Below are 17,560 nucleotides of genomic sequence, written 5' to 3'. Positions count from 1 at the left end.
AAGATATGTGAAGAGAAGCAAATCATTGTACTGTAAACACGTTTATATAACCAAATAAAGACACTCCATCTGGCCTTCATGTGAATTTAAACAAAACAATGTCAGAGACAATATTTATCTGTAAGCCATTATGTGTAGCCATTGTAGCCATTATTATGTGTAAATTTGTCAAATGTTTAATGTAAATTGTGTAAATTTGTCAAATGTTTCCTTCTTGCCCTCTTTGCTCTTACAGTACCCAATGAAACACTGTGTGTGTGTGTGTGTGTGTGTGTGTGTTTGTGCGCATGCACGCACGCATGTGTTTGTGTGTGTGTGGTTCAAATAGATTCCAAGTTGTAAACAAATATTTAGATCTCTGCTTTTGCTGCTTTTCTCAGTTGTACAGTGAAACTGTACTGAGTACTGAAGTCAGAGCTGAACTCCTGAGAAGGGCAAACAGGAGGCTGTAAAATGCAGTAGCACTGAGTGCCACAAGAGGCATCTCTGTACAGGCAGTTCAGGAGTAAATGGGGCATCAAACTAATGCATAAAACCAACAGTTACCATCCAACACTCATCATTATGTACCTCGTGTTCTCAAAAACAACAAAGGCTCTGCAGAAGCAATAGATTCTCCAACCATCCATCCCCTCGAGACACCATAGACATACACGCCGACCAGAAATACCAAAAACAGAGGAACTGACTGTTGTGGCCTGGTTTCTATTCTACTTCAGCTGTGTAGGAGGCAGAGGAAGTGCTGGTGACATGAGTGATAACTGTTTGTTTGTTTTTTTAGAACTGATAAATAGTGACCTACCCTCAGCTTCCTGTTCCTAATGCTCATTCAAGTTGATTAATAATCAGTCAAAATGTGCAGAATCAGAACTACAAATAAATGGACCCACCCACATAGACACTCATGTACAACTCATAATCCATCACTAAATCTGACATTTTCATATAGTGTCTTTTTCATTCATGTAAATTCAAAAGCATCTTCGTATAAGGCCATAATTGTGCGCTGTAACGCTACGCTCCCCTTTCCACATATCAAGTGGTATGGCCCGCCACGTGGGAGTCGTATTTGTTGACTGTTTTCACTGCGACTGCCTTCGTGTTTGTAAAAACGCCTCCTTGTCGTCGCTGCATTCCAACACACCCGCCCCTCGCCACGCGTGTCATTTGTGCATGCATTTAAACCCCTGTGTCAGTAGAGAAGGTGTCCGTGATCATTGGTCACTACTCGTGCTCGATGGTCCTGTGAACTGTGGTTTCATCACATTCCACTGGTCGGTACTGTGCGAGTGTCGCCCGTGTTTATTGTTTATCCGCGTTATTCCGTATTTATCCGCAGCGCATGTTCGGCGACGTCGAGGGAGGCGTCTGCGTTCTTTCCCTTGCCCTGCTGCTCTCGGGCCGTTACGTGCGCCTTCAGAAAGCTCCATAGGAGGCGTGTGAAGAAAACCCTCCTCAATTTCTTTAAGTGAAGGACCAAATATCTATATATCTCTTAAAATATCGATAAAAACCCAAGCATTTAAATATATCTTACATTTATCCAACTTTTTCCATATATTTATGGATTCTACAGATTTATCTTTAAAGCTGAACATCATTTTTGTAGAAAACAAGTGTAAGCTACTTTTTTTTTTCAAAATCCTACCAAAAAGTCCCACCCCCTACCTTCAGCTCTCAGTCCAAATCCACTCCCCAAAACACATGAACACACTGCCTGACTACAGCATCATAAAATACATTTGCGAATGTAATGTGATGTGTATTGAACCTCTGAACAATGGTGAATATTTCGACTTTGAACAGACACACAGTGTCCATAAGGGAAAGGCTCTCACACACAACCGCACACTCAATATTAAAGGTGCGGTTGTGGTCTTTCCCAAAGTTCTTCTATTATGGGTTCACTGCTGCTTATGTGATACAGTAGTAAGTGTGACATCCACTGGATGCTGCTCTGTGAGCTCTGCTTATATGATACAGTAGTAAGTGTAACATCCTTGATCTTTGGTTATATGATACAGTATGTGTAACATTCACAGGGTACTCCCCTGAGTTTTGTGCAAATGCAGTCCAACCTTTTGTTGTTATTTTTGCACTGGAGCTACGAGGCTAATATGGCTAGCAAGTATCTTTATTTATTTGCTTCAGACCACTTTGTAACTACACTGTCCAAATATTTCCATTATCCACATTACTAATACTGTTTCATATTCAAAGGAACTAAGTAATTAGTTATCCAAGAGATAATTTGGGAAAAGTGGAAAACTGTACAATTAAACTTTAACATATCTAGGTTTAATTTTAATGATCTCTGTAAACTTCATACTAATGAGCACCAGAGAACAGCAGTTTTAGATCAGGTCAGGTGTGTTGTGTGCAGGGCAGAGGTGTGGTAGCCAAGCCAGGTGTGTTGTGTGCAAGTCAAGTACATGTTGTCCAGGTCAGGCGTGTGGTGTCCAGGTGATGGAAGACCTGTGGAGGACACACACTCCTGTGCGGCAGCCATATCCACATTCTCCATGGAAAATCATTTGTACAGAGATATATGTGTGTATGCCTTTGGTCATCTTCTTCTCCACGTGAGACTCAGATCAGCTCAGCGTGGTGTCCAGATGCTGCAAGACAAAGAATAGGACAAAAATGAACACACACTCAGCCATCAGACTACACACACACACTTTTTCTTTATTTTCCATGCTTTTTATGTCTGTCTGAATCAGTGTTTGCCATGCACCAGTTACCTTCATTCTTTTTATATTTATCAATATCAGTTTATACCAAATTGTATCTGCACAATGGCTGGTGTAGGGAACAGATTGGAAAACACTGCTTGTTATTTTTAAGAGTATATTCATTTACAATGCTTTGATCTTGTAGACTGATGTAATTAGGTATATACAGGTATATTTGTGTGTGTGTACTTATATGTATGCATAAGTGTTTATATGTGTGCTTGTGCGTGCATATACATAGCAACACTGGATATGGCTACACATGATCTTTCTCTTCTTTTGCCAGAAAATGTACATATTTGTGTTTTGTACACATTTGTATTTTTTTCTGTATTTTGTACTCATTATTTTGAAATTACAATTATCTAAAAATAATTTTGTGACCTTATTTCCTGATTTATGGGTCCAAAAGCTGCCAAACTTAGCAGAAAGTGGTAGTGTCATAAGCTAAAGGCATAATAGCTATTATATTTATATGTGAAACACATCTCTCTCACACAAACTACAAATCGAAAAAGAAATATCCTGTTTGTGCGTGTGAACCAAAGAACGACAGCATGATAAAGAGAGTGTGCACATGTGTGAGTAATATACAGATGTGAAGTGTGAAAGAAACGCATACGGTGATGAGTTTGCGTGAGAGAAAATTCACTTTAGCTTCTCCAGTGTACAGTGTGGATCCTCCAGTAGAGCAGAGAGCTGCTTCACTCCTGAGTCTCCTGGTTCATTGTGGTTCAGATTCAGCTCTCTCAGGTGTGATGAGGGGTTTGACCTCAGAGCTGAAGCCAGAATAGCACAGCCTTCCTCTGTAATATTGCAGTAAGACAGCCTACAGAGAGGAGGAGAACAACACCTCACACTTACAGCTCAACAAGCATCCAGGTGCACGCATACACATACACCCACAAGCATGAACACACAAAATGTCTAACCCACAATGTACACACACATTTGCGTAAACACATGTGCACACATACACACAGTCTCTTCCACACACACACACACACACACACACACACTCACTTAGAAGTGAAACTGCACCACGATTCACTAAACACCACAAACATGTTTTGTGTGTGTGCACGCGTGTGTGTGTGTGTGTGTTTATTTATGTTGATGATAGAGAGAGAGGCAGAGATAATGTATGTGTGTAAACAGAGACAGCAACCGACTGAGCAAGTGAGTGAGAAATCTGATTAATTCAGTGGCTGTGTGAGAGAGAGAAAGTTGGAAATAGTAATTGTGTGTGTGTGTGTGTGTGTGTGAGTGAGAGAGAGAGAGAGAGAGAGAGAGAGAGAGAGAAGAATGAGTTAGTGAAGGGGCTATGGGTAGTGATGTCAGAGAAATTGTCTGTGTGAGTGTGAGACAGAAGGATAGTGACTCTGTATGTGTGTGTGTGTGTGTGTATAAAGACAGGGTAAGTCAGTAACTCACTCTAGTTTCTCCAGTTTACAGTGTCGATCCTCCAGTAGAGCAGAGAGCTGCTTCACTCCTGAAATTCCTGGTTTGTTGAGGTTCAGATTCAGCTCTCTCAGGTGTGATGAGGGGTTTGATCTCAGAGCTGAAGCCAGAGCAGCACAGCCTTCCTCTGATATACTGATGCCACACAGCCTGCCGAGAGAAAAAAACTAAAACTCACAGCTCAACATGCACACAAACATATAGCACGCACGCACTCCCTTTCCCTGATTCATAATTCACTTTGATGTTTGTTATAGTTTTTGTTGTTTGTTTCAGGTTTTGGTGTAAGTGGTATCAAATGATGTCTCACTGGCTACTGTGTGTATGTGCATGTGGGCACGTGCATGTGTGTATGTATGAGAGACAGAAGAACACCATTACAATAAGTCTTTGTATGCATGAGACAGGCTAGTGATGGTGATTTTGGGTGTGTGTGTGGTGTGTGTGTGCGCATGTGTGTGTGCGTGAGCCAGGTGCTCACTGTAGTTTCTCCAGTTTACAGTGTGGATCCTCCAATAGAGCAGAGAGCTGCTTCACTCCTGAGTCTCCTGGTTCATTGCGGTTCAGATTCAGCTCTCTCAGGCGTGAAGAGGAGTTTGACCTCAGAGCTGAAACCAGAGCAGCACAGCCTTCCTCTGGAATACTGCAGCATTCCAACCTGCAGAGAAAAGGAGTTTAAACTGGTAAATTATTGACAACTGGAGCAACATCCTAAATATAGGGAAATTATTAATTACTACTGAATATTAATTACAAAAGCCTAATCAGTACAATATCAGTCTCATTCTGAAAAAGAGTTCAAAATGTAGGCAGTGACCTATTAATTTTTATTTAGAATGCATTTCTAAATACAAAGATTATTAATGAAATCAATATCAAGAAAATCTAAGCATTAAGAGATACAGTAAATGTGAGAAACAGATGTGTCTCGGGTCTAGGAAACTGACCAATTATTAGAATAAAGAACCAAAATGAAAAAAAAAATGAATAAAACCATAAATCCAGAACTCTAAGCACTTAACCCAAGCAAAATGAATCAGTCCTACACTAAGACGTAAGATTCCTTAGATAACACCAAGATAATTTTTTAAATTACAAATAAAAGAAAGTAATAAAGCAACAACCACAATATATAAGGAAAAATGGTTATACACTTCCCTAAAGACATGCAAGACAGAAAACACAGATTATCATGGGACACTAGATAAATATTATAGTTGTACTTACATCACCAATTAGCCAACCATCCACCAGTGATCACGCCCATTCACTTGCCTGATCACAATCACCTCATTATTAGATATTCCCTTCAACTTTCACGTGTCTGTTTACATATTTAAATCCCACAGGTGCCTCACTCTAGTGCTTTGAATTTATGAGTCGTCTGCCATGCCCGCTCATCAAGAATCCCTTTTCGTGCTTATGCTTCTTAACAATTCTTGGTGTTGTTTTTTTTTTTTTTTGTATTATCCTTATTAAAATCTTTTCGTTTTTTTGAACACCCGCGTCTCACTCTGCGTCTATCAAAATGTCAGAGCTAATTTTGCGTCTATGACTAAGGTAGACTTCCTCATTTTTGCTTTAGCTAGGTTGAGGAGGCAACAACGTTTTAATAAAATATACAAACATTACTACATATATACTAGAAGATCATGGACATGTCCTGAAGTAGGAAAATTGTCTTGTGACATTAATACATTGCATAATTCAGCTTGAAAACAAAGAAACAATATGTTTAGATAGAGGGAGACAACAGATAACAATTTGATGATTGCAATGACTAATTGGATTTTGATTGAGATTAAGTGCAATTCCAAATGTTTTATGCACCACAAGCTATTTTATAATGAGTTAGTGCACATTCTACTTGTTCATGTTGAGAATCCCGTTAGTCAGTGGATGTCACTGTGGGTCCACAGCTTAAAACAGTCAAATATGTAATTATTGATTCTTCAATAGAAAGTGTCGAATTTGGCATTGTTATAATGCCCATGAAAAGTTATGTCCTTTGGGAAACGTTAGGATTCAGTAGTCATTCAGGAATATAGAGTTTTAATAAGCATCTAAACTTGAAAATCTACAAAGTCCAAGTGTGATTTTACAGCACCTGAGCTCATCAGGAGAGGCCAGGGAACCAGGAAAGTTGGCCTGTCTGTCCTTGCAGGAGTCATAAATATTTGTTTAAAATTTAAAACCTGATAATGGTGGTGCGGCTCAGACTTGAGCCATGTGTGCTCTGTCTCTTATGATGTGGTCATCCAGGATGGGTGTTGTGGGGTTTAGTCAAAGTGCAATCGAGAAGAAAGGGGGTCTGCAGTTCTCCACTACACATACACACACCGTCTTTCTCTCTCAGACATACAAACACTGTTCATCTCTCTCTCGCAAATACACACATGCCCATGCACCCTCACCCCACCCCAAACACACACACAAGCACATGTGTACACACATGCAATGTTTCTCACATACACAGGCAGACACTGGCAAACACTACCACGAAACACACAGAGACACACACTCGTTGGTCTATTGAAAAACAGTCATACAGTGAGCAAAAGAGAAATTATGACATTAGAGAACTCAAACACACACACAAAGAGGGAGACAGACAGTTCCATTGTGTCTCTCCATCATAGAAACACACAAAAATGAATATATCTATTACACAGCCTACAAATGTTATTTACAAACACAATCTCAATGCCACAGAACTCTCAAGAATCAACAAATATCAGACTGACAGTCATATTTGGTGCTACAGACACACGCACACACATACACAATTGAATGCATGCAGCACACAAACACAGACATACACACATACATACACACACACACACAGGCAAACAGACAGGCACACACTCACACGACAAATAAAGTATCTTTTGTACACAAACGCAATCTATGATGTACAAACACAAACAGACACAAATTTTCTCCCTCTAACATACACAGACATACACACAACCCCTGAGTTAGTCAATTTTGTAATTTTTTGTTGTTTGTGTGTATTCTGTGTGAATGCATGTGCACTTGTATGTGTTTATTTATAAAAAAAAAAATACAATTAATTAATGTATATGTGTAGGCATGACAGAGGGTTTGTTTGTGTGTGTGAGAAAGATACAGTGATGGTGTGTGGGTGTGTATAAAGAGACAGTAATTCAATAACTTACTCTAGTATTTCCAGTTTACAGTGTGGTTCCTCTAGTATAGCAGAGAACTGCTTCACTCCTGAGTCTCCTGCTTTATTGTGGTTCAGATTCAGCTCTCTCAGGTGTGATGAGGGGTTTGACCTCAGAGCTGAAGCCAAAACAGCGCAGTCTTCCTCTTTAATACTGCACCAAGACAGCCTACAGAGAGAAGGGAAAAAAAAACTCCTCACACTCACAGCTCAACACATACACACACCCTCACTCTCACACCTATGTGAGACAACGATTTGTGATGACATGTGTACGTCATTGCGTTTTTGTATTTGTGTGCGAGTGCTGTTGATTCCTGTGTTTGTGCAAGTGTGCGTGCATGTGTGAGAGAAAGAGAGGAAGACCTTTACAATATGTGGGTTTGTATGTGTTAGAGAGAAGATACAGTAATGTGCAAACACTCTTGTTTGTGCAAATGCTTTTGTGTGTGTGTGTGTGTGTGTGTGTGTGTGTGTGTGAGACACACGGTGATTCAGTAACTCACTCTAGTTTCTCCAGTTTACAGTGTGGATCCTCCAGTAGAGCAGAGAGCTGCTTCACTCCTGAGTCTCCTGGTTTATTGTAGTTCAGATTCAGCTCTCTCAGATGTGATGAGGGGTTTGACCTCAGAGCTGAAGCCAGAGCAGCACAGCCTTCCTCTCTAATATTGCAGTAAGACAGCCTACAGAGAGGAAGAGAAAAACCCCTTATACTTACAGCTCAAAACACAGGCAAACACAAATACAAGCACACAAACAAAGGTCTTGTGAAAGAAATTATACAATTTATGTGTGTACCCATCTCTGTGTGAGAGAGAGGAACACTTATGTCTGTGTTTGTGTTTTTGAAACTAATACAATTATGGTGTGTGTGTGCACGTGTGTGTAAAGAAATACTAAGTCAGTAACTCACTCAAGCTTCTCCAGTTTACAGTGTGAATCCTCCAGTAGAGCAGAGAGCTGCTTCACTCCTGAGTCTCCTGGTTTACTGTAGTTCAGATTCAGCTCTCTCAGGTGTGATGAGGGGTTTGACCTCAGAGCTGAAGCCAAAGCAGCACAGCCTTCCTCTCTAATACTGCAGTAAGACAGCCTACAGAGAGAAGGTGAAAAACTTCTCGCACTTACAGCTCAACATACAGGCAAACACAAATACAATCTACACCTGCTCAGGGAAACAGACATGCATGCAGTGATGGTGTGTATGTGTGTGCATGTGTGTAAAGAAATAATACGACAAACATACATGTGTGTGGGCGCATGTGCATTTGTATGTGTGGGTTTGTGTTAACATTTGTGTGTACATGTGTGTCTGTTTGTGACAGAAAGAGAAACACCATAATGTGTTTGTGTGTGGGGGAAAGATACAGTGATGTGCGTGTGTAATGAGTTAGTAACTCACTGTAGTATTTTCAGTTTACAGTGTGGATCCTCCAGTAGAGCAGAGAGCTGCTTCACTCCTGAGTCTCCTGGTTTATTGTGTTTCACATTCAGCTCTTTCAGGTGTGATGAGGGGTTTGACCTCAGAGCTGAAGCCAGAGCAGCACAGCCTTCCTCTGTAATACTGCAGTCATACAACCTGAAGCGAGAAGGAGAAAAACTCCTCACACTTACAGATTCTACACAGATACACACATCATACACACACTAACACACTCTCACACACAAATACACTAACACACAGGCACACACACAAACAAAAATGCAAAGACACACATGCTCACTTTCATATGCAAACACATGCAAAGACAATGTCACCCAGATACATTACCATGAGCACAAAAATACAGGAATAGACAGCAATCACACACACTTGTGCACACAGACACAAAGACATCCAGGCGCACACACACACAACCACAAAATATAAGCTACAATTCGTGCGCACGCACACACACAACATTTTTGTTTTTTGTTGTTTGTATATTTCTAGTTTCGGTGAAAGTGGTATAAAATAATTTCTCCCTTTATATTATGTGTGTGTGTGTGTGTGTGTGTGTGTGTGTGTGTGTGTGTGTGTGTGTGTGTATGTGATTGTGTGACAGACTGATACCATGTTATTCTGATACTATGTGTGAGAACAATACAATGATGGCGTGTGTGTGTGTGTGTGTGTGTGTGTGTGTGTGTGTGTGTGTGTGTGTGTGTGTGAGAGAGTGACATACAGTGAGTCAGTAACTCACTGTAATTTCTCCAGTTTACAGTGTGGATCCTCCAGTAGAGCAGAGAGCTGCTTCACTCCTGAGTCTCCTGGTTTATTGTAGTTCAGATTCAGCTCTCTCAGGTGTGATGAGGGGTTTGATCTCAGAGCTGAAGCCAGAGCAGCACAGCCTTTTTCTGTTATACTGCAGTGTTCCAGGCTGCAGAAACAGAACAATTCCTCACACTTACAGCCCAACACTTGCATTTTTGTTTGTATGTGTGTGTGTGTGTAAAACATACACACCCAAATACAGAAATATGCATCATGATATGCATCTTTCTCTCATACACATACTGTAAAAGTGTTCATCTTTGTCTCACCACTGCACTGCATGTCCACACACACACACACACACACACACACACACACACACGCAAACAAAAATGGACACACATTACTCACATGCACATGTGTACACAGACACAAACATGTATAGGCATGCATACACAAGCAACACACAACCAACCACACACACAAAAACATACACTATGACCCACACCCACGCACACAAACACATACAGAACACGCAAAAACATACATGCGCACAGATGCACGTACACATTCGTACAAGCAGATGCACACACAATGTCTCTCACATGCACAGGCAGACATACAGCTGCACAAATGACAAAATATTTGCGACACACAACCACACACTATGACACAGAGACATGTGTGTGTTTGTGTTAATAACGTTTGTGTGTACATGTATCTGTGTGTGACAGAGAGAGGAACACCATGTTTGTGGGTGGGGGAAAGATACAGTGATGTGCGTGTGTAACGAGACAGTCAGCAACTCACTTTAGGTTCTCCAGTTTACAGTGTGGATCCTCCAGTAGAGCAGAGAGCTGCTTCACTCCCGAGTCTCCTGGTTTATTGAGGTTCAGATTCAGCTCTCTCAGGTGTGATGAGGGGTTTGACCTCAGAGCTGAAACCAGAGCAAAACAGCCTTCCCCTGTTATACTGCAGTCAGACAGCCTGCAGAGAGAAGGATAAAAACCCCTTGTGCTTACAGTGCATACAAACACACATGCACACAAGTTTCAAGTTTGGTTTATTTGTCACATACATAGTCATACACAGTATAACTCGCAGTGAAATGGTTGAGTGCGCTCTGTCCAAACTGAGGAAAAAGAAAAACAGGGGTGCATAGAGAAATATATATCTATATTTATACAAAAATATATTAACAATTTATGTACAATATATGTATATTATGTTTATATACACAATGTACAATGTATATATGGATATGTATATATGTATGTACACAATGTACAGTTCCATCTTGTAATTGAACATATTTACAGTTATATGTTACTTGGTGGTAATTGAACATATTTACAGTTATATGTTATATGGTGGTGGTGGTCCCAACAGTTTATCAGTTTCCCTGATTCAGGGCCCGAATGGCCTGTGGGAAGAAGCTCCTCTTCAGTCTCTCTGTCTTGGTCTTCAGGGAGCGAAAGCACTTCCCTGACCTCAACAGAGAGAAGAGCCTATTGTTGGGATGGGTGGGGTCCTTCACAATCCTCCTGGCCTTGGTCTGGCACCGCTTGTAGTAGATGGGCTGTAGGTCAGTAAGTTCTGTATGAGTGATGCGCTCTGCTGAATGCACCACCCTTTGGAGTGCTTGTCTGTCCTGCTTGGTGCTGTTCCCAAACCAGACTGTGATGTTCCCTGTGAGGATGCTCTCGATAGTGCAGGTGTAGAAGTTCCGCAGTACCTTGGAGGGCAGTCTGAAGTCTCTTAGGCGTCTGAGGTGGTAAAGACGCTGACTAGCCTTCTTTGCCAGGGAGTTGGTATGGCGGGACCAGGACAGGTCCTGCGAGATGTTAACTCCAAGGTACCTGAAACTATCTACTCTCTCCACCGTGGTTCCACTGATCCTCACAGGTTGGTAGTGCTGCTCCTGCTTCTTCCTGCAATCCACGATCAGCTCCTTTGTCTTACTGATGTTTAGGAGGAGATTATTTTCCTGGCACCAGTTTTCCAGGTGTTTAATCTCCTCCAGGTAGGCCCTCTCATCGTTGTCTGAGATCAGGCCCATGACAGCGGTGTCGTCAGCAAACTTGACAATGATGGTGGAGCTGGACGTGGCTGTGCAGTCGTAGGTGTACAATGAGTAAAGCAGGGGGCTTAGGACACAACCCTGAGGAGCTCCAGTTCTGAGGGTGAGGGTGGATGAGGCACAGTTGCCTACCCATACTGATTGTGGTCTGTCTGTTAGGAAGTTGGAGATCCAGTCGCACAGGGATGTATGCAGTCCTAGATCCTACAACTTAGTAGTGAGTAGGGAGGGGATGATAGTGTTAAATGCTGAACTGTAGTCAACAAAGAGCATTTTAACATAATTACCCCTTCCTTTGTCCAGGTAGCTCAGCATGGTGTGAAGCAGATGTGCAATTACATCATCAGTGGAGCGGTTGTGGCAGTATGCAAACTGCAGTGGGTCCATGGAGGCTGGCAGTGAAGATGTGATGAAGTCTCTGACTAGCTTTTCAAAGCACTTCATCACGACTGATGTGAGAGCAACAGGGCAGTAGTCATTGAGGCCGGAGGGTCGAGGTTTCTTCGGGACGGGGACGATGGTGGATCGCTTGAAGCTGGACGGGACGATACCGAGCGTCAGGGAGAGATTGAAGATGCCGGTGAATACCGGGGCTAGCTGATCTGCGCAGGCTTTGAGGACTCTCCCGCAGATAGCGTCTGGTCCCGCCGCCTTCATGGAATTCTCCCCTTTTAAACACTCCTCACGTCACTCTCCGTGATGATGATGATGAGAGGGCGATGCGCCGATAGCACCATTAGCGCTGCTAGATGTAGCCTCGAAGCGAGCGAAGAATGTGTTCAGCTCGTTCGCCAGAGACTCGTCCGCACTCATCAGTCCGGAGGGTGGGTTCCTGTAGTCGGTGATCGTCCGTAGTCCCTGCCACAGGGATCTAGAGCCACTCTGCTGGAACTGTGTCTCTAGTTTCCTCCCGTAGCGCCGCTTCGCCTCCCTCACCGCCCTGCGCACTCCGTATGCTGCAGACTTGTACTCGTTCATGTTCCCGCTGATGATCCCTGCGTGGAAGGCAGCAGTGCGAGAGTTCAGAGCCTCGCGGATAGTTCTGTCCACCCAGGGCTTCTGGTTGGAAAACTTCTTGATGGTGATTCTTGGGATCGTGTCGTCCACCAGTTTCCCAGTAAACCGCACTACTGCCTCCGTAAACTCGCTGACATCATCAGTGCTGCGCCGGAACATGTCCCAGTCCGCGTCATCCAGAGCGTCCTGCAGAGCGGCCACCGATTGATCTGTGCAGCGCGCGACCTCCCGTGTACATAGAAACACACTTAAACAAATGCAGCCACACACATCATTAGCTTGCACACAAAACACAGGAAGCTGGAAGTTTCAAGTTAATTTGTAACAGAAAGTCAGAGACAGTTGTACATTGAAATGCATTTATAAAGCTTACGCACTCTACAGCTGTGCAACTTGCCAATAAACAACAACCTATAAACCCCTGGGGGAGGGTAACAGTTATTGCTTAAAAATGCAGAATATACAAGACATATATAGAATATAGTAGAAGTATATAGTATATAATATATAGAAGAAGTGTGTGCTCTGGTTATGAGGGGGTATATTCTGATACTAGCTTGGACACTATTACTAGTGGTTATAATAATTTAAATAGTGCCCTTCTCAAATTCAGGGCAACTGATAAACTGTGGGGACCACCACCACCATGTGACTTTAAATCTGTATATCTGTATATTTGTAAACTGGAATTGTACATTGTGTACATACACATACGTCCATATACGCATTGTACATTGTGTATATATACATATTATAAATATATTGTTATATATATTTTTTGTATTTTTGTATATACATATTTCCTTATACACCCCTGTTTCTTTCCTCAGTTTGGACAGAGCACTCACAAAACCATTTCACTGCGAGTTATACCGTGTATGATTATGTACGTGACAAATAAACCGAACTTGAACTTGAAACTTGAAATCCCAGAGGAAACCCACACAGACACAGGGAGAACATAGTAGACCTTCTGCAGAAATAAACTTACATTCTTACACAGTTTCTAGATACACAAGATGTCATGATGTTTCAGACAGAGGTCCTTCATTAGCTGTGCAGGCAAAGTGCATGGGTGAATGGTATATGTATGAATATATATATATGTATGAATATGAATGACCATTCACCCTCCCTTCTGCAGTTCTGCCCTCTGACTGACCCTAACAACACCCACAAGGACCCACTTATCAGAACCAGCTAAAAGGACTGGCTTATCAGAAGAAATTTATCAAAAGAAACTTTCCTTCAAGAAGTGTTATGACTTCAGCAAAAACATGCATTTTTAACTATTCAAATTTACAATGTTTCTCAAACCCATGTTCTTGGACAAATACAGGAGTAAAACCTTCCACTAGAGGATGCCCCACCCCACATACAGCTCCGCAATATCAAACTCGACATAATTTGATCAAGAATCAAAAATGAAAATGAAAAAGCCAAATTGGAGCTACTGGCCAAACAATTCACTCTTTTAGATGCAAACAGCTTCAATATCAGTTATCTTACCCACTGAACAATGGGAGTGTAAAATATTACCATGTATTCACTAAACAAACACTAAAAGAAGACCTGTAATCTATTTTAATACAACTTTGAGAATTTATAGTGTCATTTATGTCAGAATTAACAATGAATTCAACCTTACTATGCTTTTCTATTTAGTCTTATGATGCTTTTGGGAAACTCACTCTCAGTGTAGTTATGTGTTTTAGAATGAAAATACTCTGAACTGCCAACCTTTCAGTCCCAAGCCAACTTCTATTACCTGTAGGCCACTGCTGCCCAGAAAATGCAAAATTGGAGCTACTGGCCAAACAGTTGCTCATTGAGACAGTATGCAACACCTTCAGTATAAGTTTATCTTGCCCACTAAATCTTACCCAATGAACAAGGGTCTAAATTATTACCATGAATTCAATAAAAGAAGATTTGTTTTATTTTAATGTCATTTATTTTAATACAACTTTTGAGAATGCTTAATTGCCAGTAATTTATGTTGGCGTTAACAATGTACTTAGGCTTCTGTGTCTAGTCTTATGATGCTTTTGGGAAACTCACCCCCAGTGCAGTAATGCGTTTATGACTGAAAATACTCACACAACTTTTCTGGATGCTGTGACCACTGGCAGCAGTCTCAGTAGACATTCCTCTGATGGGTCATATTTCTTCAGGTCAAACTCATCCAGCTCCTCTTCTGAGTTCAGCAACACAAACACCAGAGCTGACCACTGAGCAGGAGAGAGACTGGCTTCACAGAGACGACTGTTGCCTCTTTTGCTCAGATATGTTTGGACTTCCTGCACTAGAGAATGATCATGGAGTTCATTCAGACAGTGGAACAGATTGATGGATTTCTCTAGAGAGGGATTCTCCCTGATCTTCTTCTTGATGTATTTAACTATTTTCTCTTTGCACTGAAAGCTACTTTGTTTCTGTGTCAGTAGGCCTCGTAAGAGAGTCTGATTGGACTCCAGAGAGAGACCCAGAAGGAAGCGAAGGAAAAGGTCCAGGTGTCCATTCTTACTCTGTAAGGCCTGGTCCACTGCATTCATAAAAAGGTCAGACATTGTTTTTGATCTTTTAAGCCCACGTAGGAATCCAGTGGTTTGCTGTTCCAACACATTTGTTTTGTTGGAGATGAAGGAAAGAAATGCATAAAGAGCAGCCAGAAACTCCTGAATGCTCAGATGTACAAAGCTGAATGCTTTCCCCAGGTGCAGCCTAAACTCTTCTCTGAAGATTTGGGTACACACTCCTGAGTACAGTGACACTTCTTTGACATCAATGCCAAACTCTTTCAGATCTTCCTCATAGAAGATCAGGTTGCCCTTTTCTAGCTGTTCAAAAGCTAGTTTTCCCAATACCAGAATTCTTTCTCTAGTCTCGTTAGAGTCAGTATCAGATTTTCCATGGTACTTGCTGTTCTTGTGTTTGATCTGAAAGATCATGAAGTATGTGAACATTTGAGTTAGCGTCTTGGGGATCTCTCCACTCTCTGCTTCATCCAACATTCTCTCTAGAACAGTGGCTGCTATCCAACAGAAGACTGGAATGTGACACATGATGTAGAGGCTTCTTGATGACTTCATGTGTGTGATGATTCTATTGGCCAGGCTCTGATCACTGATTCTTTTTCTGAAGTATTCCTCTTTCTGAGGGTCGGTGAACCCTCGTACCTCTGTTACCAGGTCAACACATCCAGGAGGGATCTGATTGGCTGCTGCTGGTCGAGAGGTTATCCAGAGGAAAGCAGATTGAAGCAGATTCCCCTTGATGAGGTTTGTTAGCAGCACATCCACTGAGGTTGATGCTGTTACATCCCATAAGCTCTCATTGTTCTGGAAATCTAGAGGAAGTCGACACTCATCCAGGCCATCAAAAATCAACATGATTTTGTAAGCATCAGAATCTATTATTTGTAACTGTTTTGATTCAGGGAAAAAAATATGTAGCAGATCCATCAGACTGAAATTTTTCTCCTTCATCAAATTCAGTTCTCTAAAATGAAGTGGAAATATGAAGAGGACGTCCTGATTTGCTCTTCCTTCAGCCCAATCCAGAATGAACTTCTGTACAGAGACTGTTTTTCCAATTCCAGCAACACCTTTAGTCAGCACTCTTCTGATGCGTTTATGTTTAAAGAGGTCGTTGCATTTGATGGGTGTCTCCTGTGTTGCTGGTCTCCTGGATGCTGTCTCAATCTGTCTCACCTCGTGTTCATTATTGACCTCTCCACTCCCTCCCTCTGTGATGTAGAGCTCTGTGTAGATCTCATTCAGAAGGGTTGAGCTTCCATGCTGTGGGAGTCCTTCATGGAGTTCCTTATACTCCTTTTCCAGTTTGGATTTGTGGAGTTTAGAATTTTCAAACCATCCTGAAACACAAAGAACAAATAACATTTTAATATTATATGTCTTCATGAGCTCAGTGATGGCTGTATTCAGATGTCACCTTATATTAATAAGTAGTGATGTGTATAAACTGACCTTCATTGGGAGCAGGAGTCCCTGAAGCACCTCCAGTCTGAACTGTGCTGGTACTGGAACTGGACACTTCCTGCGCTGGAGGAGACAATATAGGAAAAGCAGAACTTGATTAAATTAATGATCTTTATTCCTCTGTTCAAAGAAATTAAAGAACCCCAGAATCAGTGAGGAGGATTCACAGACTGAAAACTGTGGGCTGTTCTATTCATATACCACATATGTATATATGAGTACAAATAAATATTGGCTGCAGTCTCTGCTGAAAAATGCTGCTTTGGGCAATCAGATTTATCACTTACATCCATATGTAATGTTCAGTGTCACTGGTGCGTGAATCTGATTCCCATGCAGCACAGGAGCACAGACGTTCCCTCCTGTCTGAGCTGTGATGTTGGTCTGCACTAATTCATCCATTTTCACAACTTGCTTCCGTTAGCTTTATTTTCTCAATCCCACATGTAAGAAGACACAGAAACCTAAACAGGGAACACATACGCATGCAATCAATCACACATTGTCACCTAGTCTTAGAAAAGAGCAAAGTGTTTCTTTGGAAAATTGTTATCTTGAACCCAGTTAAAATGATCTTGTTTTCCTTACTGAGATATGCAAGGAAGGAAAACATTAATGTAATCTGTCCATTAAAAAAAATCTTGAATTTGATTTTTACAGTGTAAACAAACCATGGTCTTAGTTAAGATACTGTCCATGAAGCATTTGACACAAAAGTTATTAGTTAACATAGTTTATTTTTTAGCTGAGACCAATTGAATTGTTCCTCATTTAGTGCAGCTTCATATATTTCATATATTCCAGCTCCAATTAGGATACTTACTTATTTCTCTCCTAAAGTGATTCCTCTGCTCAAAAAATGGATCCACTGAATGTTTTATTTCCTCT

At 41.5% G+C, this 17,560-nt stretch overlaps 1 protein-coding gene across 3 annotated transcripts; it reads right to left on the bottom strand.

Annotated features, from left to right (window-relative positions):
- LOC113568609 (NACHT, LRR and PYD domains-containing protein 12-like) lies at positions 1-17,560 on the bottom strand. 3 transcript variants are annotated; one of them, XM_081704339.1, is made up of 14 exons: positions 17,496-17,560; positions 16,960-17,136; positions 16,661-16,735; positions 14,772-16,548; positions 10,385-10,561; positions 9,564-9,740; positions 8,783-8,959; positions 8,297-8,473; positions 7,890-8,066; positions 7,376-7,552; positions 4,678-4,854; positions 4,170-4,346; positions 3,388-3,564; positions 1-2,618 (listed from the first exon to the last, which is right to left on the bottom strand). In XM_081704339.1, exons 2-14 carry the CDS (start codon positions 17,072-17,074, stop codon positions 2,600-2,602), a joined length of 3,579 nt encoding a protein of 1,192 aa, XP_081560465.1. In that variant the 5' UTR covers positions 17,075-17,136; positions 17,496-17,560; the 3' UTR covers positions 1-2,599. The 3 variants fall into 3 exon arrangements, with proteins under 3 accessions (XP_081560465.1, XP_081560467.1, XP_081560468.1); XM_081704341.1 differs by lacking the exon at positions 1-2,618 and having other exon boundaries at positions 3,431-3,662; XM_081704342.1 differs by lacking the exons at positions 1-2,618; positions 3,388-3,564; positions 4,170-4,346; positions 4,678-4,854 and adding an exon at positions 4,861-6,725.

The sequence above is a fragment of the Electrophorus electricus genome, chromosome 21, assembly GCF_041902795.1.
Source record: "Electrophorus electricus isolate QZ-2024a chromosome 21, ASM4190279v1, whole genome shotgun sequence".
Taxonomy (NCBI): Eukaryota; Metazoa; Chordata; class Actinopteri; order Gymnotiformes; family Gymnotidae; genus Electrophorus; species Electrophorus electricus.
This window is presented reverse-complemented; position numbering and strand designations above follow the sequence as displayed.

Excerpts from the sequence above, each read along its gene's own strand:
- LOC113568609 (XM_081704339.1), bottom strand. The coding sequence starts at position 17,074 with ATGGATGAATTAGTGCAGACCAACATCACAGCTCAGACAGGAGGGAAC. Across the intron at positions 8,960-9,563 it reads TGTAAACTGGAGAAATTACA|GTTGTATGACTGCAGTATTA; the intron begins GTGAGTTACTGA and ends TTCTCGCTTCAG. Across the intron at positions 7,553-7,889 it reads TGTAAACTGGAGAAACTAGA|GCTGTCTTGGTGCAGTATTA; the intron begins GTGAGTTACTGA and ends TTCTCTCTGTAG.